Source organism: Sylvia atricapilla, chromosome 26, assembly GCF_009819655.1.
Source record: "Sylvia atricapilla isolate bSylAtr1 chromosome 26, bSylAtr1.pri, whole genome shotgun sequence".
Taxonomy (NCBI): Eukaryota; Metazoa; Chordata; class Aves; order Passeriformes; family Sylviidae; genus Sylvia; species Sylvia atricapilla.
In genome coordinates, this window is record NC_089165.1 from 486,715 (window position 1) to 512,523 (window position 25,809).

Below are 25,809 nucleotides of genomic sequence, written 5' to 3' on the forward strand. Positions count from 1 at the left end.
AATGTATTACCATGCCTGCAAAACAATTCTTACAGAGTGCTACCCTCCACTGGGGAGAAAAGCCAGCCCACAAGATGCAAGCACAGCCCTGCCCTGCTGAAGGGACCAGAACCATGTGGCCTCTCACACCTCTCTGCACCCACGTGCTTTACAAAACACCAGCAGCAGACACTTCTGCTTCCCAGCTCTATTGCTTCAGCGAGCTGCTCTTTAAACAGAGGCAGCCTCTGCAGCAAGGTCAAAGCTCAAGTGCTCCCCAGTCCTGCACAGTCACTTGCCAGGCAGTTGCAGTTTGTTCAGAACAAATGGATTTTCCAGCTGTGTGTAATACCTCAGGAAATAGAATTTTAGTGTAGCAGTAACACGTGCACCAGATCAAGACTGCAGTACCCACACACCACAGAACTGCTCAGTCCCTCAAAGGGCATGACTCAGGAGGATACAACACATTATTTCAGGATTGGGAAGCCCAGATCAAAAAGAACTTGCATTCTCGCTAGTGTTTTCCTTCTTGGTTTATAAAGCACCATTTGTACTGCTATACAAATATGAATGCTCTGCTTGGAGATTACCTGGAGCTGGAACAAACCACCAGCACAGCACACAGCAACTTTGCTTGCCCCAGCTGCTCAGAGCAGCGCTGCCAGTGTGCAACCGCTGCATGGAAACTAGGCAGCTCACTCAGCTCCCAGGAGACATTTGATCTGAAATTTAACTTGGCTATTTATACTTTTCAACCTAGCTGTATCACAAATCTGTTCAGAAGATTTAGCTTTCAAAGAGCTTTCTAGCCAAGGCACCACCAAAGGCAGCCTGTGACTCACCACCCCACTCTGGAGAGCTCCAGAGCAGACACCAACTGAAAGCATCCCCATGGTCAGCCAGAGAGAAGGGTTCACTGATGCCAGCCAATTGCACCAGTGTCTCTCTTCTGCCTACTCCCTGCTGCTACAGATTCCCTCCTCAATCCTCAAGTGAAACTTCACAATTGGTATCTGTGCTGCAAAACTCTCTCAGTTCAGTGTGCAGTGTTTTGCTTAGGCTGCATTTCTAGTTCTTCTGGACACAGGCCTTGTCTGATTTGTCTGCAGGGAAGTACAAGAAAAACTGGGAGGAAATAAATTTAAAATAGTCCAGAACTGAAGTTTACCTTTCCCTTCCCATCACTCTCAAATCTAACCCCAAAAAGCTTTCAGCTGAAAGAGGACTAAAGCACTAAAAGCTTCAAAGAAAGATATCCCCATTCAAGCCAAGAGCTTGCATAATTCTCTTTTTCACAGAAAAGTGCTTTAGAAGGTAAGTTTGATTTGTTGGTATTTTTATTTCCTGAGCCAGTGCTGTTCCTTGTCCCTGGTTCCCTCTTTTTAGGAACTGGAGGAGAATGTTTCCTTCAGCTTTGATCAGTAATTTTGTGACAACTGATTAAAATTGCAACAGCAATTACAGCACTTCTCTCCTTGAGGTTAATCACACACAGTCATCTCAGGTTCTATCAGGAATTGAGAAGTTTAGTTAGAATTGCTACATAAAATCTGGAATAAAACTTACAGATTCCTATTTATTTGAAATGGGGGCAAATGACAGATTCCAAACTGTAACACTGTTTGTTCTAGAGAGGCCTGGGGCAGGAAAGGTATTTGCAAGGCTGATGGGTAGGAAGAGCTGCAGGTCAGTACAGCTCCTGTTGGGCTGCTCCCCTCACTGGAGGATGCACAGGGTTCAGTCCCTGCCTCAGGACATACCAGCAGTCCCTGCTTTCAGGAATTTGTCATTTTGCACTTTACCTTCAGCGCTTAGGGCTCTCACAGGCTGTAACTGCACAGCAGGAGAGGCATATTCCACCCCCAGGAAAGGTGCACAAGACCCTAGGACACCCAGTAGTGACTTCCCTGCTTTAACCCAGCAAGACAGGCAGCCAAGAGCTCTCCCAAACCAGTGGGAAAACTCCTCTCCCAGCTGAGCTGCACTGCTGCTGCAATGAGCTACAGCTGACCTGGTCTACTTACAGCAAAGATGGCACAAAGACACAGGTTCCAGGGAACACCTGCTACAGTTGGAGTTGGACAGAGAACAAGACCAGGACTGGAGAGGTGGAGATCCTGCTGTTTACATGCATGACATGAACTGTGCTGATAAGCCACAAATTTGATAAGCCACACTTGATAAATCTCAGGATAGATTAATGCATCATTTTACCACCAGAGAAAGCTAATGTACACAGACTTCATGGAGACCACTTGCCTACCCTGGTTTGGTGCTGTGCTCATTTCCTTCACAGAAAAGAGTCCCAGGGCTTAGTTTTCCTCATGGCTTGTGTGCCCAGGTGTCACTTACTGAGGCCTGCCCAGAGTGCTTCCAAGGGGACAAGAGTCAGTAAGTGAAACCACTTCTCTATTGTGGGAAAGGCTGAAGCTAAGAGCAGGCAGAAGCATAAGTTAACCAGAGTAAATTAGACTGGGAGGGAGAAGAGACACACCAGCTTGAACTTCAGTCTGAAGGGGGAAGAAAACCAGTTTGGAAACAGAAACTCTGAAATCTCCAAATATCCAAAGCTGACTCAAAGTCAAGTGGAAAAAAACTCATCTTGTAGTTTATAGTTCACAATTCTGGAACCCTCCCTTCATTTTCTAAGAAAAGCTTCTGTGTTCTTAGTATGAAAAACCAAGATAGTTTAAGCAATAGTGAAAAAAGTTCCCAAAAGCCCATTTTGCTTTGTGCCTCTACCTGCAGAACTATTACGAAGTCATATCCTGAGGACTTGAAACAGTCCCTCAGACTCACAGTCTCAGAGTCCACACTCAACCTCAGCTTGCTGTGGATGCATTTTGACTTGACTTTGGTCAAGAAAATGGTGCTTACTTCCTCCCAAGGAAACGTCCTGTTCTACACTTGCTTGATGCGGGCCAGCATCAATCACCTAAAAGAGGAAAGGCCCTCTCCCAGCATCCATGAAGGCAAGAACTCTGTCAGAAGCTGCTCACAGTCAGTACATTGTAGTTCTGCTCATTTGCATGGTCCACTTGGCATCCAGCACAGGGTGACCTCACCCTGCAGCCCCTGTACAATCCACAGCAAAAAAAGAGCAAACTCACCCAAAGCAAGGAACATTAGTTCCAATGCCATTTTCTGTTTCCACTTAGGCAGTGGTGCTGATCAGCTAACCACACACAGACGCCCCCAGCTTTATAACTGGTATAGAGTGTCCATGAACTCCACATTAGGCTCACACAGGTTCCCTGTGCCACCTGGTCTGCTCCTAGCAAAGTTTAGACTACTTCTTACTGATGCAGGCTGCCTGCAACGCTCCTCAGTGCATGCTTGGGGGTAGTTAGACATTCTGTCCTCAACCAGAATTATTAAATACATTGTCACAGTACATGTGACAAAGGGACTTTACAGTCCCAGCTCCCTTCTCTTCGAGCCTCTGTTTCTGAAGGGTGACACACCATTACAGCTTCAAACACACCAGAAAAACCAGGGCACTTCTGGTGCCAGGGCACCATCCCCTGCATAATCCTTTGGAGTCGCAGAAAAGGATTCAAACACTTTAGCCTTGGATAGCCAAGACTAATGTCCAGCTGTTCAAAGGATTATACTGCACACGTGTGAGTGGCAGCCAAGCAGGGTTTTATGTTCCCACAAGCAGACTGACAAACGGGACCAATGCAGCTGGCTGACCACAGTGACATCACAGGCATTCTCAATAAGAACCTGGAAAAAAGTCAAGAAAGTGCTAGAAACTGCATCAGAAGGGAAAGACAGAGATAAATGCTTGTTGGAAGGAGAGTGGAGCAAGAGAATGAGAGTGCCAAGGAAAATTAAGGGCTGGTAATAGAGAGGGTTAAGAGGAGGACAGAAACAGTCCCTTAGGGATAAGCAAATAAAGGGCACAGGGTGGGATGAGAATCACATCCCCACTGACAGATCTTCATCACACACAGCAGGGAAAGAACAGAACCCTGAATAAAAACAAGCAGCATAAAAAGTCAGATGGATAACCCTGACACTGCCAGTTTGCCATCATCATCCCCAACAGGAGCAACACCCCACCTGCCTGCCTGCAAAATTTGAGCTCTGCACAAGTCCCTCCAAGAGGACAACAGCCTGAACTCTCCTTGGTCCAGCAGCACCATGCAGTGCAGATATTCCACCCCATGCCTTGGTGGCACCATTTCTAAGGGCACTACATACAAGCAACTGCACACTCCAGAAGCCTCCAAAGTCACTGCACAGCGTTTTGGTTTGTAATCTTGGTCTCACCACCAGCTCTAGAATATTTAACAAGAGCAAGTGTTTGAGGCTGCAACAAAAACACTTCCCAGGTCACAGTCATCTTCCTGTACATGAGCCACAGGTTTGTGTGTACAAATCCCACAAACCAGCATTTCTGGCCTGTCACAGACAGTTGTCTCGAGAAACCTGAGTTTAAATGAGACACAAAGTTAAAGATTGCCAGTTTATGAAAAGTCCATGGCAAACTCTAAGCTTACACTACGGAGGAAAGCAGCAGCTGCTACAACACAGGACTGCAGCAACCTTTTCAGCTGTGCTGTGACACCGAGCTCAATCTCTTGAGAAATCTCTGCACATAAGGCAGCGAGTCCGTGTGCTCAGGAGGCAAAACAGGCACCAAAACGCTCCCCAACAGGTGAAAAAACAGGTACGAGAGCCCACTGGCAAAGGAAACTTTCCCTAATAAGCCAAGGAAGAAGAATCTAATGAACAAACGCCGTTTCTCAAACCTCCGGCACTTCTGCCCCTGGTGACATTTGTAGGCGACACCCCCGGCGCTCCCGGGGGACAGTGCCAGCCCAGCCCAGCCCGGCCCAGCCCGGCCCAGCCCCGCCCAGCCGGGAAGGGCCGCGGCTTAGGCGCGGGGGCTCCGCACAGCGAACACAGCGCAGCCCGTACCGGCGGCAGCGTCTCGCACGGGACCCACGGCAGCAGCTGCGCGGGAGAGGCCCCGAGACCTGCAGCCTGGCTCCGGCTCCTGAGCACGAGCGGCGCCGCACACCGGGAGGGCTGTCAGGGCGCCCGGGTCCCCGGCCCGGCCTAGCCGCCGCTCCCGCGCCGCAGCCCCGCGCCGGAGCGCTGCCCGGGCCAGCGGGCGTGGAGCGGGGCGTGGGGCCGGCCGGGCTGCACCCCCCCACCCGGTACCTGCGCTCCCGGCGCCAGCGGCCCCTCAGCGCGGCGCGCGCCGCCCCAGCGCCGGCTGCGGCGGCCGCCTGGCCCCGCCCCCCGGCGCCCGCCCTCCAATCCCCGCCCGCATCGCGCTGACGCAGCTCCCGAGCACCCAATGGACTGCGGGCAACCCGCCGTCGTCGCAACGCGACCCCGCTGGCAACAGCCGGCGGCCAATAGGGACCCTGCGACTAAGCCCCGCCCCGTTCCCATCCCCGCCCCCTACCGCCCGGGCCCCGCCCCAGGCCCCGCCCCCAGCCCCGGGATACCGCCCAGCGCGGCCCCTGCGGTCCTGTCCCGCCGCTCCCGGGGCCGCCGGCAGCAGTACGGAAACCCGCCCCGACCCTCACCTTGTTCGACAGTTGTATCTGGAACAGAACTTTACACAGACGGTATGATTTGGCAGTCTTTATATCCACAATACATCATAACCATGCACAAAAATCGAGTGATGTGTTTATTTACAAAGTGAATTGCACTTAACACAGGAATAAAAGTAAATGAAAGGAACCTCTCTTCTGGGTTGCATAAAGGCCCACTACTATTTATAGCCTACAAAGCCTGATAGTCAACACTACCATGCATTATCTGACCAGTGTAAAATAGGAATTGCTGTGATTTATTGAAACAGTGCAGCCCTGGAGATACCCATTCCATGGAAACATTCCATAAATCACCAACTACATTTAAGAATCTGCAAGTCAGGAGAATCTACCCCTCAACTCCCACTTACTGTACTTTACGTGAAGGACAGTTAGTCTTCACCTTCAATTGTATGATTTTCCTTAGCTGAAATTCAGGCCCCTACTTTTAACACTGTTCAATTTTTTTATGGAGGAAAAAATCTTCTCTAAGTGACTGAGCCACTTCATTTGGATCTTCTTTTCTTCTACAGAGCCAAGAACCTCTAACCAAGTTCTTCCTTCTGCTTGGAAGGGAAACAATCACCAAGCCTCGGTAAGACTCGGCCAGAAATAGATCCTACTCCACCTTCTGGAGCAGTACATCACACAGGGATCAAAGCACCAGGAGCAAAAATACCTCCTTTATATTTTTCCAACAGCTTTTGTTAAGTAACTGATTCAAATAAAGGCTCAGCCCAACCCTTTCCACACCCAGCTAACAGCTCAGTGTTCACCCAAGAAGCCCTGGTCACCACGGGGTCACAGAACAGCATTGAAATGGGGGCATCTCTGGCAACCATCATCTTTCTACTGCCTCTAAACAGGGGCAGGATGGTATCAAACTGCCTTTCTTCAAAGCAATCTCAATGGCCTCCAAAGCACACACAGAAATCTTTTCAACAAAGTAGCAAGCTGTCACCCATCAACTGGATTTTTACATTCATACAAATATGGAGCTTTGAAACTTTCCTATGAACCAAACTTCCTTGTTCTGTGCAGGCTCCAGTGAAGATCCCAGACTAACTCACCTGTCTGTAAGCGCTGACTGCAGGAAAAGAAGCTGAATTGATCTAATCTACCCAAGAAATTTATCTTACCAATTAACTGTTTGTGTGCTTAGGACCAAGTCACTTTTATGTACATACTTTAGCCTTCACCCTCCCCATCAGCAAGAGATGCAGCACGACAGACTCCTGCCTAATTTAGCATTAAAGGACCTGTTCTAGACATTAGCGGGAGCCTCTGATGGTTGTGTTCCTGACACAGGTGGCAGCACTCAGGCCTTTGTAGTGTTTTCAATAGTTAAAGGAAAGTCAGCCTCAACATCCAAGTAAAGCAAGCAGAGCACACATTTCTTCTTTTCACAGCCAGCTTTCCTGTTATCAGGAGTTTTACAAAAGCCAAATTCAACCCTCAAATCCCTCCAGGCAGATGGAAGAGAGCCTTTCTTTTTTTTGTAACCTTTCCTTTTTTCCTGACAGTAATACTGAGAGACACACAGCCAGCAAAGCTGGAGGATGAAGCAGTCTAGTTAAGGTTACATGTAGTCTCTAATTTCCACATCAGGAAAGCATGCTCAAGGAGTCTGGGCTATTGGAGAGCTTCTCTTAATGTCAGACAGCTCTTCAGCATTTCCAGTTTGCTCAGGATTCATCCAAGTCTTTCCCTCAGCAATTCCATTACAGTGGTGGGCTGGGCTGTGGATGCAGTTACTAAGGAGTGCACAATGCTTCATCAGGACACCAGGAACTCCAGATCAGAAGCACTTTCCCTGGTCTGTGCACAGAAAGATGGCCTAACCTGGCAGAACTGGTCCATTGTCCTTTTTCTACTGTCACAAACAGCCCTATGCTTAGACTAGGCAGGAGCCCAGGAAGACTGTGGCTCTGCCTGGAGAGCGGCACAGCAGACTGGGAACAGCCTCATTTCATCCTGTGGGACCACAGCAGACTAAAGCCCCCACGCCATTCCCAGTGCTCTCAGGAGTACACGGCTGCCCATGTGCACATACACAACTCCCTCATCCTGGGTGCCCCCAGCAAAGGGCAGGAGGCCTTTCCCTGTCACACAACACAATCTCAAACACAACCAAATGGTCCAAGGGCCACCAGTGCTGAGGAGGCTTTGGACAATGGAGTTGTTCAAGAGCTCTTCAATACCCATAAATTTAACAGCACTTAAGCCCTAGACACTGATCTTTCACCGGGACTCTGCAGCAAAGTTTAGAGCCTTCCACAAAGTAAAAGACTAAAGAAAATCTTTCAAGAGACAATGAAGTGACTTAACTGCTTCTTGGGTTCTTATACCAGGCTAGACTGATTCTAGAAACTTCATGTTAGTAACAGAACTTGCAGAGTAAGCATTTTAATACATCACCCTGAACTAGTAAGTCTTCTTAACAGTACAACTCCTCATGCTACCCAACTGATTTCTTTATATAAAGTTTGTTCAAAAATTAAGGAGCCCAGCTCCACTAGTGTTCACTTGTTCTCAAATGAAATATTTTCAATATTTCAGAATTTTCCATTCTCTCATTGCCAGCTGTCTGAATACTGCACGTTACGTTCTGGTGTTGGACCACCAAAAAGGAGACATCCCAGTTCCCACCTTCTCTCAACAGAATGCTAGTGAAGTTGAAAGTGCTTCCTGAACTGGAACACCCTTAGGACAGAGCCCTGTGAAGCCTACAGAGGAATTCACACCCTCATTCAATGAGGCTGCAAGCATGCACCCTTTAACCTTGAATGTAACTTCTAAACAAAGGTGAAGAGTGGAAGTGCCAGGCATCATGTATATCCTGTGCTATGAGCTGGAGCCCTCTCAGTGCTTACAGTACAAAATTAAAGGCATTGGTCTGGAAATCTTATAAAAGAAAAACCATCAGAGTTAACTGCCCTTAATTTTATTATGTAACTAGACAGAACAATTGAGACTAGAATGTCAGGTTTCCTCTTCAAGCACAAGTCAGTTTCATATTTGCTTTGCATCAGTAAAGAAAAATCAACTCACTAATATGCAGCTGGGATTCATCCAGTGAGGTACAGGCTCAGAATACAGAGCAAAAACTCACTGCAAATGGCTCCACAAGCCTTCAGGGAGCAGCAGAGGGTCTCCAGCTCTTCCTTAAGATCGTTTCACCCAGTATTTGCCATCAGAACATTCAGCGGATACCAAAGGGGATACCAGTGTGCAAGAGTTAGCGAATGATGAAAAGCCATCAGAGATTTGCACAAGCAAACAAGAGACTGACTACACAAAGTTGTGGTAACATTCTTCCCATTCAGCACAACAAAGAATTATAGTTAGCCCTGCTGATGACAAATCTGTTACATCAGTGAAGTACAATCATTTAAGAATTACAGTCTGCAGTTCAGTAAAACGGTAAGAAGAAAACAACAGGTTAGTAGTTATTATGTGAAATCCTAATATTATGCATTTTAGTAGAGGTCAATAGTGAAAGATCATGAAGAGAAAGTTCCCAATACTATGGATCTGCAGAAGTTTTACAAAATGTATAAAGTATTGTGTTTTTCTGCAACAACCAAAACCCTTCCAAGTGCAAGTATATATGCAACATGAAAATATTGCCTCACTCACTCAGACAGGGGCAGGAGAGATCTAGAGAAAAAGCAGCATGCAAAAAAAAAGCCCCTGGAGCTAGAGCAGATCCTGCTTTCAGACACTGACCTACAGTACAAAAGAAGCCTACTTGTACAGCCTGCAAAAGATTTCTGAAACCAATACTCTGCCACTTACTGTACAATAATGTTAACTGAGAAACATAAGCCATGAATAAATATTACACCACTTCATAAAGCTTGCACAGGCATTCATGGTGACAGAGAAAGCAATGCAGATATATTTCATTGTTCCCAAATAAAACAAGAATAGAGAAAGATTTCCCAAGCAGGAAACAGTAAACTATGCAGCCAGACTAACTGTATTAGGGGTAATTACAGAATAAGTAATGTTATTTTCAACAGCTTTCTTATGTGTGTGCAGCTACTAAAATCCTCATTGTGAGACTTCATCAGGACAGAAAACAGAGCATTTGGCAGGACAGCTAGTTTAATTTCTCCCCCATGTTTACAGAAACAAAAGAAAAAAGAGGTATCTGACTATGGGAGGAAAAAACCTTGTCACCTAAATGTAGTTATTTCTTCAACTGGTAGAGTCAAGTCCCATTGTTCCCCTCCCAGAAAACAACAACAACAACAACAAAACCAAACTAAAAAAAAAACAACCTAGCCAAACCAAAACAAGCCTATTTGATAAGAGTGTTTCATGGGATAATATCCAGCAGCAGATGTTCCAACACAAACATGTCTATCAGATCAGTGACTACATTTCAAGCCCAGAAGTCACCACATGGAAGGGGTTTCAGAGGCAAAGGGATGTTAGCCCTACAATTAAAGCTCTAATATGAGAGGGGAGATTTGGGAATGGAGTAAAGGAGGGAGGAGGGAGTCACTGAATCACAGGAGATAGGAAGTGCACACAGGTTTCTAAATGAAGCACAGACAAAGTGGAGGGCACAACAGTCATCTAGAGAAGGTCACAGGTTCTGACAGCACTGGAGTTTGTTGGATTTCTGTCCATCAGTGGTTGGTGGGACGCTGATGTCAACGACGTTGTTGCCAGGAGACTCATCATGCGCAGACCGGTCAGCGATCTGCTTCTGCGACACGATGCGGTAGATTTCTGCAAGGAGAGCACATGGGTCAGAGCCCCAAGGGCACGGCCTCCCACGGGCACGGCGCTGAGCAAACTGTCCAAGAATGTGCCAGAACCCAAGAAGGAGAGGATTTAACTTGAAGGCTCTGAAAGGGAATCTAGGCTAACCAGATGTGGCATGCAACATCTGGCTAGCACTCCAGTTCCAGAATGAATAGAGCTGGCTCTGCCTGGAAAAGCTATTGAGACAAGAATTCTCACTGTCTTCCGCAACAGCACTTCCTATCCTGTTCTTTTTCAATGACTCCATGAAAATGGGGATTATTAAAAGGGTTTTCAAATGGGAAAGCAGCAGGAATGCTCATTTCTAAAACAGGGAATCATTGTCTTTGTGAATAAAAAAAAGTGGGCAGCACACTCTAGAAACACCAATCACCAGGATGCTGGGAAACCTTCTCAGCAGCAAGTTACCTGATGCCCACCTCTGCTCCTGGCAACCTGCCAAGTAACAGCAACACTCCTCCCTGCAACACATCAGTCTTTCTACCTATGACAGTAAAAAGCTGCATGGGTCCATAAAGCCCTGTACTTCTCCAAATGAATTTATTCCATTCAAACTAACTTATGCTTGAAAGCACACAGATCCACAAAGCTGTTATCACTGAAGAGAGACTGCCAGCTTAAAAGCTTTCAGAAACAAACTGTTTCAACTGCATAGTTAGCTGAAGTTTTATAAGTGGAAGGGTTTTTAAGTTACTTATTTCACTGACTATAAGCCCTTATTCCAACTTCCCTCAATTGTGAAACAGGAAAAGGGCAAGTACTTCCCTGGAAGTCTGTAGTAAATATTATGGTCACATTCATACAGCTACAATCCCAAAATGGCACTACCCAAAGCCTTTAGTAAGGATTAAAAATCACAGAGGACTGTACAGGGCTTGTTTATGGGGTTTGGGTTTTTTTGTTAGGCTGTAAGAATCTGCAAATATTTGTGTTGTTTAAAATAGAAACCTTTAACTCAAGGCCAATTCTGTTGCCACTGGCTACCTACAAATCTTTGCTGAAAGGGAGAAGGAGGGTTGTTCAGAGGCTGTCACATCCTCTTTCTTTCCTGCTCAGTATTGTATTTGAATTTGAGCAGTTCACAGTCGTTGCCAAGCCCCCTTTGCCTTGGGGTAGTATCTCTTTGGAGTGTTTTGTGGGTTTTTCTTCTGGTCTTTAGTGATTCCTCAAACAAGTGGCCAGTAAGGAAACTCTTGTTCTGCTGTTCACACTCTCTTCCCTCTGCCAAGACCCTGTGGTGGCTTCCAACTCACTACACAGCCGATTTTCCTAGGTTCCTTATCTCTTAGAAGGATGATTCTCCCCCAGGTGTATTCACTTTAGGAACAGCCTTTTCAGGACTTCTCAGTGTTATTATCCATGTGCCTATGCTTCCCAAACTAGACAATCTCAACACTTTTGGGAGCCCAGGATGCTGAGAGAGAGAGAGAGAGAGAGAGAGAGAGGGTGAGTTCAGTTTGCTCAGGCCTGACCTCAGCTTGAGTTGCTACAGCACTGTGGCTCTCCTACTGTGGCCTCAGGCCAGCATCTCTAACCAGGGTCAGTCTCAGGAGAACACTGCAAAGGAAGACAGGATTGACAGTGACTGTTCAACTACACTCTGTGCACTAAAATCAAAAACACTGTCTTGAAGTGCCAGAGAAGTTGCCTTAGATCCAGCCAAGTGTCCCAGATCAGCCATGAATCTGCTACATGGTGCAAGACTGGCCCAGCTCCTGCTCTGGGCAGTCAGCTCTGCCTCACACTCTAGCTGCTTCACTAGTAGCTCTAATAACACACATCTGCTGGGAAGCAAATACAACCCATTCCTTGTCAGGCTTTTTACCTATAGAGGCAACTTGGGTACCCCTTTTTCCTGTCTGCCTCTTCTTGGGCACCTTGGGCTTCACTGCTGAGATTTTGTGCAGGCACAGAAGTACAATTACAACAGTACTATTGCAGTAGCCTGAACTTCTGGAACACTGGGAGATAGAAACCTCCAGGGGACAGAAACCCTCTCATGGGACAGAAAGGGTGCATACGGTGGGAGGCAGAACACAAAGGTGAGATCAGAAAGCTTGCAAACTAACCATCGTTACCAACACTCATTTCCAAAACATTCCAGAAAACTACAAAATGTGCCCATGAAGAAGATCCACCACCTCAGCAGCTCCTCTGAATCCATAACAAACCATACCTGTAAGGATGTTCTTGAAGGCTTCTTCTACATTTGTTGAATCCAGAGCAGATGTTTCAATAAAAGATAGGTTATTTTTTTCTGTAATAAATAAGAAGCAGTTCAGCTAAGAACTTCAATAACACTTTATTTCACATTAACTTTGAGGTTTTTATCTTTTATTTCAGCCCAAACCAGCCAGGGCCAAGTAATTTTTTTTTTCCCTGTTGCACAAGGAACACCTTGGTGCTGCAGTTCAGGAACATCTCCTTTGCCCAAAGTGCAAGAACATTTTCCCCACTGCAGCCCTAGCTCAATAGAGCAACACAAAATATCATTCTCTTCTGGCTGCAGATCACCCCTAGAGGTACCTTCAGCAAGAGCCCCAGCAAAAGCACGTCAGCTGCTACAGAGACACAATTCTTCTCTGCAACCCCAAAAAGAACATTAGACCTGTACTTTCCTATCAGACTCCACTTCCAAATAACAGTGACTCCCGGAACACAGTCTATTTTCCTCCTTCCTCTTACAATGCAAAACATTTTTTTTTTAATTAAAAAATAAAGTGACTCAAATATCATACCTAGAATGGTTCTGTATCAGCTGCCCAGTAACAGGCAAATTTCAGTCATGGAGTTTAAACAGCAACAATTAGACCACCACTAGTAATTTAAAACAGCCTTAGGAGGAAATTAGGGTCAAAAGTAAGAAGTTGAACCAAATGACCAAAGTAATAGACTATCGGGGGCACCCACCAACTTATTTTGCTTCTCTTAAGATAAATGTCACTTCTCCTCCATCTGAAAATTTAAAGCAGCTCTACTACTCTCAGGATATTTGCTTACCAGCAAACTTCAGAAAGTGTGTATAAACAACCTTTGGTAATATTTCTAGAGGTATTTTAGAGGTTGTACATTTACATTCCACCTCCAGGCTTGACAGACACATAAAAGGCCTTTCAGAGCAAAAGAGTATCTGACCAGTGCTCTGCCAGGTAAGGAAGAGAGAAGGAATGCAGTGACAAATTCTTACATAACCCACTTGACTTCTCCCAACAAATGGTAATTTTCAAGTCTGACAATTGCTGCATTTACGTGAGACTAGATGACACTACTATATGCATCAGTGCTCTAGAGCAGCAACCACCCCATCTGAGAGAAGGTTCAGCATTGATTTGTAGCTGTCCACATAGATATCTACTCAGAAGAAGGTCTCTAGAAAGGAAGGATGGACATTTTGTATTGTGACATTTTATATTTTATTGTGATATTTTATCTTCTAAATCTTGCTTACTGTTTCTAGCCTTGTTAGGGGAAGTGTTTAATCTTCAGCTATCAGGCAACTCAAGGACAGTGTTGCAAAAACATGTACTACCACTGGATTTAAAAAACAACAGAAAACCACAAACTAAAAATGACAAAAAAATTCTCAAAAAGCCCCAAACCAACCCCACATGCTAGTTAATAAGTCAAGATATTTTAATTAAAACAAAACACCTTAAATGTTGTTGTTAGGGTTCAAATTAAAGGTTGAGGTGAGAGTTCAGCCCTGGGCAAAACTGTGTGATCACTGCAGGCACATCCCCCAGGGCCCTAAACCCACAGTACAAACCTGCAAAAGCCCTGGCCTCATCAGTGGGCACGGCCCGGAGGTGGCGCAGGTCGCTCTTGTTGCCCACCAGCATGATCACAATGTTGTTGTCAGCATGGTCTCGCAGCTCCTTCAGCCAGCGCTCCACGTTCTCGTAGGTGAGGTGTTTGGCAATGTCATAGACGAGCAGAGCCCCAACAGCACCACGGTAATATCTGAAACCACGAGGCACAGCACTTCAGCGACAGCTCTGTCCCAGCCACGCCAACAAACAGGACATCTAGATCTTCTATAATGCTTTCCACTTTGGAAAAATTTGTGCCGATGCAGGTACTGTTGTTGGAGTGGTTTTGAAGCCTAAAACCAAGCTCCAAATGCAGGGTTTTTTCCTAATGGCATTTCTAAAAAAATCCAGTGTGTGTACCAAAATGCTGGAGAGCCTGCAGAAACCAGGACTGAAAATGTCCTGTCTGCTCCAACCATGTGCAGGAAAACTCAGTATTGCAGAATCGGTACAGCTGGGAGGTTTTTGTGAAGTTACAACCTAACTTTCTGCTAGGAAAATAACCCTTAATAAAATGTCAATATTTGTTCCTGATCCTTCAAGTATCTCCTGTCCCTCCTACAAATTAAATAGGGGACTCTGGGCTATACTGTCACTATCCACAAACCTCTAATCCGGGAACAGAGTTTGCCCCCTTAGCGCAGTTTGGACCCATTTCAACACAAGCCAAGGGCTCGGCTCAGCACAAGCCAATCTGTATCTGCAATCCTGTAACATCCATATCTCTATTCCACACAATCCTACCATTTCTTCTCAGTTCTGCCAGCACCTGTCTAACATGTTGAACTGAGTCAGGGTACCAAGTCAGCAGAAAACATTCCCTTTTCCCTGACGTCTGGCATTCTGCTGGCTGAGCAGGCTGAACTGTCTGAGTGATGTGTCGAGCAGCAGTTAGTGCCAGCACAAAGGAGAGGCAGGATCACAGGACTGCAGCTGCACTAATTCCCAACCAGTTGTGGTTGACCCAGACTAGACTAGCAGTTTTTACAGCAAGAGCAAGGGTCACAAAAATTTTTCAGAAAGTCGCACTAACAGTTCCAGAAAAGGTGCAATTTGAAATTGTCCCTCACATCTGCTTCTGCATCCCTTTCCCTATAGACCGCTCCTTTTGGGCACCAGGCTCTCCTGGTTTTCTCCCATCGTGACAAAATTCCCCTAACCTTGAGTTTAATGGCTCAATCTCTGCATGACTCAGAAACATGTTTTTATCTTTAAAAACTGATACACATCTGTAGCATAACAAAAAATCAACTCAATGACCAGAAAATGCTCTGGAGAACCAGGCCTGACCAAAGGGTTTTCTTTTTGCCCTCTGCCAGATACTTTTGCCAGCATAGAAACAGGTACACGTCAAGCCACTCTGTGGATTAAAAAGGTTCCACAGGTGAAAAAGCTTCTTATCTTGTGCCTAATGCTGCACAGTCAGTACTATCATAGTTGCCTTCCTACTTCCTGGCTACTCGATGTGTGCACTCATGGACCTAATTTTCAGGGCTGTGACTAATTCAGTCATTGAGATGTGGCAGCTCTGTGGCTGCAGGTTTTCCTAAAAATACCCTCAATCTCAAGACTGAAGGGGCAGTTGAAACCAGAAGCCATAAGTGTTTACTGTAAGCCACCATGTCTAGACCAAAACTTGATACCAACAGTACCCAGCTTCCATCTGAATGACACTCACTCCACATAATGAATGCAGCACATTCAGCACGGACAAAAAAACAAATCACAAAACTCCAACAGAATTTGCCACAGTTTTGATTTAAGCTGTCATTTGTTTCTATCATAGTAACATGAGAATCTAAAAATTACTTTCATTATGTTAATCTAGGGAACACAAAAGTATTTGCTATCTTATGACTTGGATCCACACTGCAGTCTGTCACAATGAGTTTGTCATGTGTGCCAAATTGGTTTCATTCTCTACCCATACACTTTTCTTCAGCATCTCTGCTAGAATTCTGTTGAGCAAAGACACAGTACTCACGCGGAGGTAATGGCGCGGTATCGCTCCTGGCCTGCAGTATCCCAGATCTGGGCTTTTATCGTCTTCCCATCAACCTGGATGCTCCTGGTGGCAAATTCCACCCCAATGGTGCTCTTACTTTCCAGATTGAACTCATTGCGTGTGAAACGTGACAGAAGATTACTCTTCCCAACTCCAGAGTCTCCAATCAACACAACTGAAAGGAAAGACATTATTTTCGCAATTAATTTCTCATACCAGCACTGATCCTACACTGCAGTGCAGCATGGCAGATAACATTCACCAGACATGCACAGACAGATAACACAAGAAAGACAACACAGACAACACTGCAGTCTTTACTGTGCACAGCTTGCTTTTCCAGCCCTAGAAAAGTCCCAAGCTGTTTTGTGGTGAGTAACTTCTTGGTCCTCAGAGGTGAAAATGAGAAATTGCTACAGCAACTGTCGAAATCAAACAGCGAACTTTGGAGGCCCCAATCACTGCAGCAGGCAGAGATGCCCCTCACATACTTGACCTTTGGCACAGGAAGGCTGCAATCCACATTTTAAGAAATACTACAGACAAGAGCATGGAAACAGGTGACCTGTCTGCCCAACAAAAGCCTTTGTACAGTATATGTGTACTCTATTTTTATTAAAAACAAACAAAAAGAAAACATGGTAAGTAAACAATTATTTGCAGTCCTTGTTGGAGTCATATAGGGTGTTTTATTTCAATAATTTAATAAATAAATATGTTCACCACAGAAAGGGGAAAACAGAAGACATTGATACTACTAAAAAGATACAAAGCAAAGCAGAACTTCATCCAGCAAAACAAGTTGTAGTAGATTACGTGAGAAGAGATGAGCTAGAAACCTCTGCCTCCACATGTGGTGTTGCCATGATAACAGAAAAATGTAAGTGCCGAGATCTTCAGCACACAAAGCCCAGCTTTCTTGAAAGGAATTATGAAAACAAAGGTACATTTTGTGGCAGGAGGTTCCCTCTACTTTTTGGCTTATCCATGAGAGCAAGAAACAACTGAGAGAAACAAAGCTGAAACAGCTGAGCCATGCTCCCTTCCCCTCATGAACACTGTATCACATACGCTTTGGAATTCAAGTGTCCTGGCCCAAGCAAAAGGAAGGAAGGCAGCCAGCCTCTGTGAGCTTCTTTAACCTTGGGAATATTTCCTACTCCAGTTCTAAGTACAGATTTGCTGATCTTCCTCATTCATATGGTCTGTTTTGCCTACAGAAAAGCAGACACGGGCAAAAACCATTCCAAATTTCCCCCCAGGAAATAAGAGAATAATCTTCTCATTGCACACTTCCAGAACAAGCTCACCAGGGCCAAGCATCATACTTGCCTTTTAGTGCTGCTACAGATTTTCTCTGCTCAGGCCATTGTTTGAGGATGTAGCTCTGGCAGCACCCTGCTCCAGCTCGCTGCCACCCCACTCCGGGAGCACATTCCCAGGCTTCTGCTGGACCCTGGCTCTGTGCTGCAACAGCTCCCGAGCTGCACAGGGGCATTGTTGAAACACCCTAGAGAACCCTGCCAGCATCTCATCTGCCTGACAGCACTGACAATTGTGCTAGCACAGTTGAACAGGCAAAACACAACAGATGCAGGAACGGGCAGCCAGCACATCGTGGCAGGGCATCACAACTCCCCGGTCGGGAGAACTGAAACCAGCTCCTCACGGTGCTCTGCCTTCCTTGGCAAATGGTCTTCACCATTTTTTAGGGTATGAGATAAAAAAAGATTTTATTACAGTCCTAACTCTAGGATTTTGTTAGATTTATTTTCCAGACATACCGTTTTTCATCACTAAGTCCATGGGACCTTACAAAAACAGGCAAAGGTCACCCATCTTGCACAGGGATCTGCTGGCTGGAGTAGGCTCTATACTACAGCAAAGCCCTGACCGTAACCAAAAGTAATAATATCCACCACACAAACTAGACCAGACTGGAAGACCTGTGAGGCTTCCAACTGTTTCTGAAAGGAGTTATCTTCCCGTGAATTTGCAGCCGGAGAAAGCACAGCCTTTTCACTTTCTAGCCATCTCCCAGGCTCTGGCACTTTAAAATTATCAATTTGGGGCATAAACCATGCAAACAGTTCTCAGGTCATTAACTCCATCTGTCACTGGAAGAAAATTCCAGCGGTTGGTCCTGCGCTCCTTGGGCTGGTGTCCTGTGGCAGGCTCCCTTCACCGTGCTGCCCCACATTCCAGCCCAGAGAGCTTCTAGGAGAGCATTTTTCAGAAGTTAAACAAAGCCAATCAGATCTCAATTCAATAAAAAGCATTCTTAGAGTTTCCAAGCGCTTCTTATTAATACTCTGTCTTGAGGACTAAAAGAGCATTTTCAATTTCAAGAGAGAGATGCCAAGACTGGGGGCCCCACATGCAGAAAGAAGCCACAAACTAATTTTCTCTGGGAGTTGAGCAAGAAGGTACCTTTAACATTCTGGACTAAGTGATTAGATCTTGGGAAAGTTTCTAAATTGGGTAACAGGCCACCACATAGTATTGCCTGTTCAAATTCAGAAGTCATGACAGAGTAGGAAAAAAAACTTCCAAATGACAGCTTAAGAGTCTGAATACTCTCTAAACACATCTCACCAGAACTGAGGAATTCACTCTTCAAATGCCCCTAAGGGCCATACTGGTGATGAAAAGTTGCACTGGTTTCATCTTGGAAGTGAGATGAGCCAATAACCAGCACTAGCCATCTTCAGATGGCTCTATGCACACAGACAAGCCTCATGCTTATATCCTGAGTCCTACTCCTTCAGTATTTCCTGATTTTCTCTCTCCTCCAGCACCCCCTGCCACTGTGTGGGTCATCACCACCACATTAGCCATCCATCAACTCAGTGACCACCCTCACTCTGCCTCCTGAGTCTAGAACATGAAGAACTACAGCATAGCCCCACTCCCAACACCTGCCCTATATACTGAGATCTGTGGACCCGGTATTTTCTGAGCCTGAGAAGTGCTAGCTCTTCTCAAAGGAAACTTTTCAACAGTTTTCTCTTTCCCAAAACAACCTTGTGTAAACAATATTCCTTTCCCATAGCACCAGGTGTTGTTAGCTATTTCTGTTACTTAGCCAATAGAAAAAGATGTCAGTCCTACTGACCAATAACGTACTTTCTTAGCACAACGTATTATAAAAAGATTAAATAAATTATAAATAAAACCTTATAATTTCTACTACCTTCTGACTAAAATCAAACATCTTTATTTCGTATCCTATTGCAACAGAGATCCTTGTACAAAACAAGCCAAAGTCAGAATTAAAATTCCAGTGTCATACATCATTGGTAAGAAAGGAAAAATAAAGAGATCAAGTTATGAAAACTGTAAATACACTAATTTACTAATATGGAAAAAAGACTATATACTTTTGAGCAATTAAGAAGATTAAGACTCCCTCCAGCAGAGACCATCTAACCAGAGTTTGTGATATATCTGAAGTACATACGGTTGCCAGATATTGCTGACTAAGAAGATACGTATTTGTTTTTAATAACCACAGCCTTTGCTAAGTGGAGACTAATCAGAGCAGTCTAAATTCCCACAAAAGAAAGCTCTTTTTCCCAGTGCCTGATTTTTCCTGCCTTTTCCATGAGCCAGCACACATCTGCACAACCTCAGATTTAATTTTTAAAATAAACACTGATAATAGCTAATCTTCTTGAGAGCAAAATTAATGTGCAGATCACATTTAATAGGTACAAGGCTTCCAACATTTTTAACAGCTCTTCAAAGGTCATGAATCCAACTCCAAATTAACGCATTCAAAACTCATTCTGAAAGTCCCTGCTTTTTCGCCATCCCTGCTACAAAACTAACTGGGAATAGAGGCCAGAACTGCTGGCTTCACTTGGGTCACATCACTGAACACAGCCACAGGCTGTTCGCAGCCTCACTACCCCACACAGCCCTGCACACACAGTTTGGCTCCTTCTGCCAAAGGCTGCCTCTTTGGTAACAAGTAATATTTTGTTGTGATCAATAAAATAAGCAGTTCTGTTGGGATGCACACAAAAAAAACCCAATTTGGGAACAAAAAAGCACTAGTTCAGTAGAGCAGCTTTGACTATAATCGCTCACTACAATGACTGACAGAGTGCTCCCAAACCTTAAGTTATTCATTGCCTGCCACATGCTGTCCTTTGGAAATAGGTGGCAGGAGAAACAGTCAAGCCTTAAATTTAATAAAAATAAACTTTCCCAGACTAAGATCCTCCTACATCATTATTTGTACCTCTGACTACTACACAGACTGAGAGAACAGATCTCAAAAGTCATCTGTTTAGCTAAGAAGGGGCTAAACCACAAACCAACCAAAGTCCTGGACATCATTACAGCAATTGTCCTTGATGTTTAATTCCACTACTGGAGGAGGCAGAAGGAAAAGGAAGGGGAGTTGGTCTCACAGCAGAGCCTTCATAACAATTGGTCCCATTTATATTATTTTCTGTCTAGTCCCAAAAAGCCTCGGAGGAAGGAAAAGATAAATAATCAAACCCACAAAGAAACCCACCTCTATCTGCTTGGGTTTTTTTAATCCACACAACAACCCTTCCCAAAACATGCACAGAAAAAGATAATTCTCTCACTCGTTTTTTTATGAAGTGCTACAAAGTGTGCCCACATCACCACAGCACAGTTCTTGACCAAATGGCTTCAGGTCGAGTCTCATTCCAGGTAATGTTAAAAACGTATTTTAAATCAAGTCTTTTTAAAAGATGAATGCAGTTCTCCCTACCTAATTGACTATTCAGAGAAAGAAAAAAATAACTACAATTTTTAGGCTTTCAAGTTCCTGCCTATTAAACCACCTGGGAAACAGACTTCAGAAGGAAACTACTTTAGACTCAGACAGTTTAGCATATTTTTACAGGCTGGTCTTCTGCTTTATAGGCAGAGAAGAAATAAGGGCCTTTTCCCCCCATTGTCTTCAAGATTCAACCCACTGTAAAACACATAAAGCAAATAGGCAAATACATTTATAAAATATTTCCCACAGATGAGAAATATTTTCCTTTGGTCCACAAGTTCGGAATCACTGTTGCCCTTGTGAGAGTCCAGATACAAAGACATCAAACGCCTGGGAAATTGTCACAGCAGCAAGTGACCCCCAGCCCTCACAGACCACCATTAGCACTGCCCTTCCTAAGAGTAAACTCTTGGGATGAAAATCACGTTTCAGCTACTCTACCCACAGTAGATCTTGTGCAAAACAGGCTGGGAAACCAAAGATGAAGGTGCTACACCCACCTGCACTACTCCTCGGGCCTCACAGGCAGAGCTGTGGGTTGCTCCTGGAAATTGGTCAGCTTGAGCCTCTGGACAGGCAGGAGGCCGGCTGCGGAGACATCCCACGGGACAGAAACCCCGAACACATCCCACGGGATGACACCCACGGCGACGATCCCCCCGGAGCCATGGCAGAAGCAGCACTGAACCCTCGACAACCCGACATGTCACAGGAAGGGGCAGGGGCGGCAAAACACCGATCAGCACAACCACATGAACACTGTTACGGTCTCAGGCTCCCGATTCCGGCGCTCACAGGGGACCTGCGAAGGAGTCTCCACCAAAGCCTATGGTATTGCAGCTCCGGCTCAACACCGGGCGATCTCCGGACAACCACCGACACCGCCGGGCACAGCCCCGGCCCGCGGCCCGCCCGCTACCGGCCGCCCCCGGGGATCGCAGCCGCCCAGCCGCTGGGGCGCGGCCCCACGCGGACCGGGACGGGGCGGGGCGGGGCGGGGAGGCCCTTGAGGCTCTTCCGCCGCTCCCCCGGGGCTCCACAGGCACCAGACCAGGCCGGGGGCCCACAAGGCCGCCCCGCGCACCAAGGCCGCGCCGGATTTCCTGGGCTCGCGCGGCTCGCTGGTCCCGGCCAAGGCCGGCGCGGTGCGGGGGCCGTGGCCCTGCTGAGCACGTACCTTTGAACAGATAGTCGTACTCGTCGTCACGGGTGCCCATGGCGATGGCGGCGCCGACCCTCTGCCTGCCCGGCACCGACCGCGGCCCAGTCGGGGAGGGGCGCTCCCGCACGGACCAATCAGAGCCCGCAGGGGGCGAACGGTACGCCAGACCCATCAACAACAGCCAATAAACAAAGAGAAGTCCGCTAACTGGCGGGAGCTCTACCCAATCGAAGGCAGGCAGCTGAGGAGGGGCGGTGCTTGGGCGCCCCAGCTGGGAACCTGAGAGACGGGGAGGGGCGGAGCGGGAGGGGCGGGGTTTGCGGGGGCTGGGGCGGGGACTCTGGGGGCGTGGCCGGGGAGGAGGCGGGGTCTCTTCAGGGAGGCGGTTACAGCGCAGGGTGGATGGCCCTCGGGATGGGGAGCTCCTGCTTTGAGCGGGATCTCTGGAGAGAACTTTCGCCCCGCTTGAGATCCGATCCAATCGCTGGTGTGTCATCTCTAGGCGCGGGGGAGGGAGAACTGGCCCGGCCAGGGGGTCAGCGTAGCACCGGAGCCGGGGAGCACGGGTGGGGAGACCCGCGGCAGCGGCCCACGACACCCGGCTGCCGCCCAGAGTCTCCGCCCCAGCCCCCTTGCAGCCCCCTGCCCCGCTCAGGGGCTCCTGGCCCCACCTTCCTGCTAAACACCAGCTGAAAAGGCTGTTCTGCCAAAAACATGCCCTCACGGTGACATAATTGTTCAAGGAAAGCATTACCCATTTTTTTTTTTTCTGCCGCAGCTCTAGGCAGTTTCCTGAGCGGAGTAGTGACCACAGCCAGAGGCCGCGTGCCCACTCGGGCAGTGGCGGCGGAACAACCTTCACCTCGGCTTTGTGGGCTCCAGGTGGGACATCCTTCACCTTCCCGACAGCAGAGTTTGCAGCAATTCGTCCTGGGAACGCTGTCCAGGCTGCAGGACCAGCCTCACGGAGTCACATGGAGTCACAGTCCAAGGGTGTCCCCTGCTGCCCTGATGGCCCCCTCCTTGTCATTCCATACAACCTATGCACACTTGTGTCCCACCACTGGCCTGACACCTTTGGTTGTGGTTGGACAAACTCTGGCAGGGAAACTGCCGACTCCCTCCGTCCCTCTGTGATGTGCAGGGAAGTGGCTCTGCTCATCACACATTTCTCTCTTTCTGGTCTGTGCTCATCACGACAGGTCTGCCTTACTTCTTCCCGGGAGGAGTGTTTATCCAGCTAAAAGATTAGTGCAACTGCCATATTATAGAGGGAGCAGCAGCAAGACTGAGACAATGTCGAGGAAAAAGTTGGCTTTGGACTCATTTCTGCTGGCCTTCGAAGATGCTCAGAGTGGGAGCGATGTCAGGGTCAGGACAGATTCAGACCTTCCAGGCTCTGTGGCCCTGAACTGCTCTCAGCTGCCGCCAAACACATGAACACCTTGGACAGGTGGGACCATGGTATCCAAAGAGTCCCATTTCCAGAAATAAGTGCTAATAAATAAGTGGAGGCAGATAAAGAGGCAGCAGTGACACTTTGGCATGGTGACACCCAGGCTGTCAATAACTTAGGCTCTGTGAACGGGTGAGAACCAACATGCTGCAAGCACACTACAATCCCACTGCCAAAGTATCTAGGTATCCTGTTGCTTATCAGGCAATTGAAGCAGCAGGCAAGGAACACCAAAATTTCACAGAACCTGCGGTTTAGGAAAGACGCAGTTCCAGCCTAGCAATGGGTTGGGCCAATTGTTCCTCTGTGACAGGCAGTGTGATTGCTGAAGGAGCGGGGAGGGAATCTTTTCTTAGGGGTTTTGGTGCTCACATGCAGCATGGATCATCAGATCATCATGGATCATCAATCCTTCCCACTTGAAAGGGTGTTTTAACACCAGGGAGTTTCTATTATCCCATGCTGAGTTTCCCACAGCTGATAATGCTGCAACCAGTGAGTGGCTATGTGACAGGAGGGAGAGGAGAGTGGCTCCTTGCTGGTCTGCAAGGGGGGCCTTTGCTTCCCTTGATTTGCTCTGCACAGTAGAAGTAAACCATCTTATTTTTCATTATTACAAGTAATTTTATTAGTTCTGGACTCAACACTAATGGAGGAAGGCCTAAAAAACCACCAAAGCTATTTTTTATCAGTTTGGATGGAAATCACTTTCTTCTTTCCTTCTTCTAATGCTGGGAGTTCTTACCTTAAGTTTTAAAGAAATACATGGTGGTGGTACTATTGTGAGTCCCATCCAGCTCCAAAATCCCTTGGGACAGGGTTTTAACATGGGCTGCCAGGAGTGGAAATGATGACTTGGTGATAGAGGAGGAGCAATGTGGAGTGAAGCATGAGCCCATAGTCCCCACGTTCTTCACATCCAGGAGTCCCTCCAGCTCATGGTATGTTTTGCATCGGAGAATCAGTGTCATGTCACCAAAACCAGATATGTGTCACTGATGGGGGAATGCATTTGCAGAGCCTTTCTATAAATTCCATGTCCTCGAGTTTGCCACAGGTCATCAAGCTTCCAGGGCAGTGGCCTGAGGTCCCACCTGGGTCAGCAAACTGGTAAGGAAACTTCCCTGTCAGACCATTCAGATCCTCATCTGGGGGTCCCATTGGCACTGCCCCAGACTGGCACTGCTAGGAGCAAAGCCCCTTTGCAGTGGTGGCTCCAGTGACTCACAGACCCCTTGTGACTTTGTGCACACTCCACACTTCCCCATTTAGACCAGCCCCTCTCACTGGCTCGGACCCATGTTTGCCACAGCACAATCCCAGACTCTGGTTCCTTTGTGGTGCAGTGACAGAGAATAGCTTGAGCTGGTGCCCCTGGGGAGAGACCCTGGACAAAGTCCCCCTGGGCTGTGCCCGTCTTGATGCTGATGTTTAGCCTGGCTCCTGTTCCTGGCTCCTGCAGAGTCCCAGGGTGACTGGCCACCCCTCATCTGCCTCCCTAGTGCTCCAAGCCCTTGGTCAGGCAAAGGGTCGGTGCCATGTCCCTGCCCCTTGCTGGGGACTCTGGCCATTCCTCCCACTCTGAGCACAACTTGCAGCTTGCACTGCAGCTCCCTGAGCTGGGCACTGAAGCATTCCACAACATCCTTCCCTTTATTTTAGTGTACTACACCTGCTAATATATTGAAAGGAAAAAGAAAAATACTTTCAAGACTTTTGAATACTACCCTTATATATACAACATTATCACAAGTGAAAAACAGAACAGAATTAGGGCCAACAGAGTGAAGTACAGCATGGACTTCTTTGCACAAATACTTAAAAGATTACCAACACAAAATCACAAACGATCCTCAGAAGTCAGTTATTTATTAACAGAATCATTAAGGTTGAAAAAGGCCTCTGACACCATGAAACCCAGCCTGTGATCAGGCACCACCTTGTCCACTAGACCAGAGCACTGAACGCCGCATCCAGTCTTTTCTTCAACACCTTCAGGAACAGCGACTCCAACAACTCCCTGGACAGCCCATTCCAGTGTCTAACTGCCTTTTCTGTGAAGAAATTCTTCCTAATGTCCGACGTAAACATCCCCTACTGCTGCTTTAGACTATATCCTCTTGTCCTGTTGCTGGCTGCCAGGGACAAAAACCCTACTCCCACTTTGTTCCTCCCTCTTGTCAGGAAGTTGTGAAGAGTGAGAAGGTCTCCTCTGAGCCTCCTTTTCTCCAGGCTGAGCCCCCTCAGCTCCCTCAGCTGCTCCTCATCAGACACCTGCTCCAGATCCTTCACC

At 46.9% G+C, this 25,809-nt stretch overlaps 2 protein-coding genes and 1 long non-coding RNA gene across 9 annotated transcripts in view; 1 reads left to right on the forward strand and 2 right to left on the reverse strand.

The window, feature by feature from the left end:
- Nucleotides 1–5,230, reverse strand: part of MARCHF2 (membrane associated ring-CH-type finger 2) — a 35,413-nt gene extending 30,183 nt beyond the window's left edge. Inside the window, exons 1-2 of one of the 6 annotated variants that reach the window (XM_066336479.1) lie at nt 5,158–5,196; nt 4,261–4,419 (exon numbers count right to left, since the gene is read on the reverse strand). In XM_066336479.1, the coding sequence (XP_066192576.1) occupies nt 4,261–4,345 (85 nt within the window). In that variant the 5' untranslated portion in view covers nt 4,346–4,419; nt 5,158–5,196. Of the gene's footprint in view, nt 1–2,006; nt 2,144–4,260; nt 4,420–4,490; nt 4,892–5,157 lie in introns of those variants that run through there. The other 5 variants (XM_066336473.1, XM_066336477.1, XM_066336478.1 and 2 more) reach the window with 5 other exon arrangements.
- Nucleotides 5,231–5,519: 289 nt separating this feature from the next.
- On the forward strand, nt 5,520–6,299 carry LOC136371825 (uncharacterized). The gene is made up of 2 exons (XR_010745409.1): nt 5,520–5,573; nt 6,077–6,299. It is a non-coding gene; the product is annotated as an uncharacterized lncRNA (long non-coding RNA).
- A 3,336-nt stretch (nt 6,300–9,635) lies between these two features.
- RAB11B (RAB11B, member RAS oncogene family) lies at nt 9,636–22,267 on the reverse strand. 2 transcript variants are annotated; one of them, XM_066336101.1, is made up of 5 exons: nt 22,076–22,258; nt 16,116–16,311; nt 14,089–14,282; nt 12,499–12,579; nt 9,636–10,286 (listed from the first exon to the last, which is right to left on the reverse strand). In XM_066336101.1, exons 1-5 carry the CDS (start codon nt 22,230–22,232, stop codon nt 10,141–10,143), a joined length of 774 nt encoding a protein of 257 aa, XP_066192198.1. In that variant the 5' UTR covers nt 22,233–22,258; the 3' UTR covers nt 9,636–10,140. The 2 variants fall into 2 exon arrangements, with proteins under 2 accessions (XP_066192198.1, XP_066192199.1); XM_066336102.1 differs by lacking the exons at nt 9,636–10,286; nt 12,499–12,579 and adding an exon at nt 12,606–13,157 and having other exon boundaries at nt 22,076–22,267.
- Between the last annotated feature and the right edge of the window lie 3,542 nt (nt 22,268–25,809).

Bases quoted from the DNA above. Each gene is read 5' to 3' on its own strand.
- RAB11B (XM_066336101.1), bottom strand. From the start codon at position 22,232: ATGGGTCTGGCGTACCGTTCGCCCCCTGCGGGCTCTGATTGGTCCGTG. The intron at 14,283-16,115 runs GTGAGTACTGTG...TCGTGGTTTCAG, and splicing joins TACCGCGCCATTACCTCCGC to ATATTACCGTGGTGCTGTTG. The intron at 10,287-12,498 runs GTATGGTTTGTT...CTCTCCTTGCAG, and splicing joins CTTCAAGAACATCCTTACAG to AAATCTACCGCATCGTGTCG.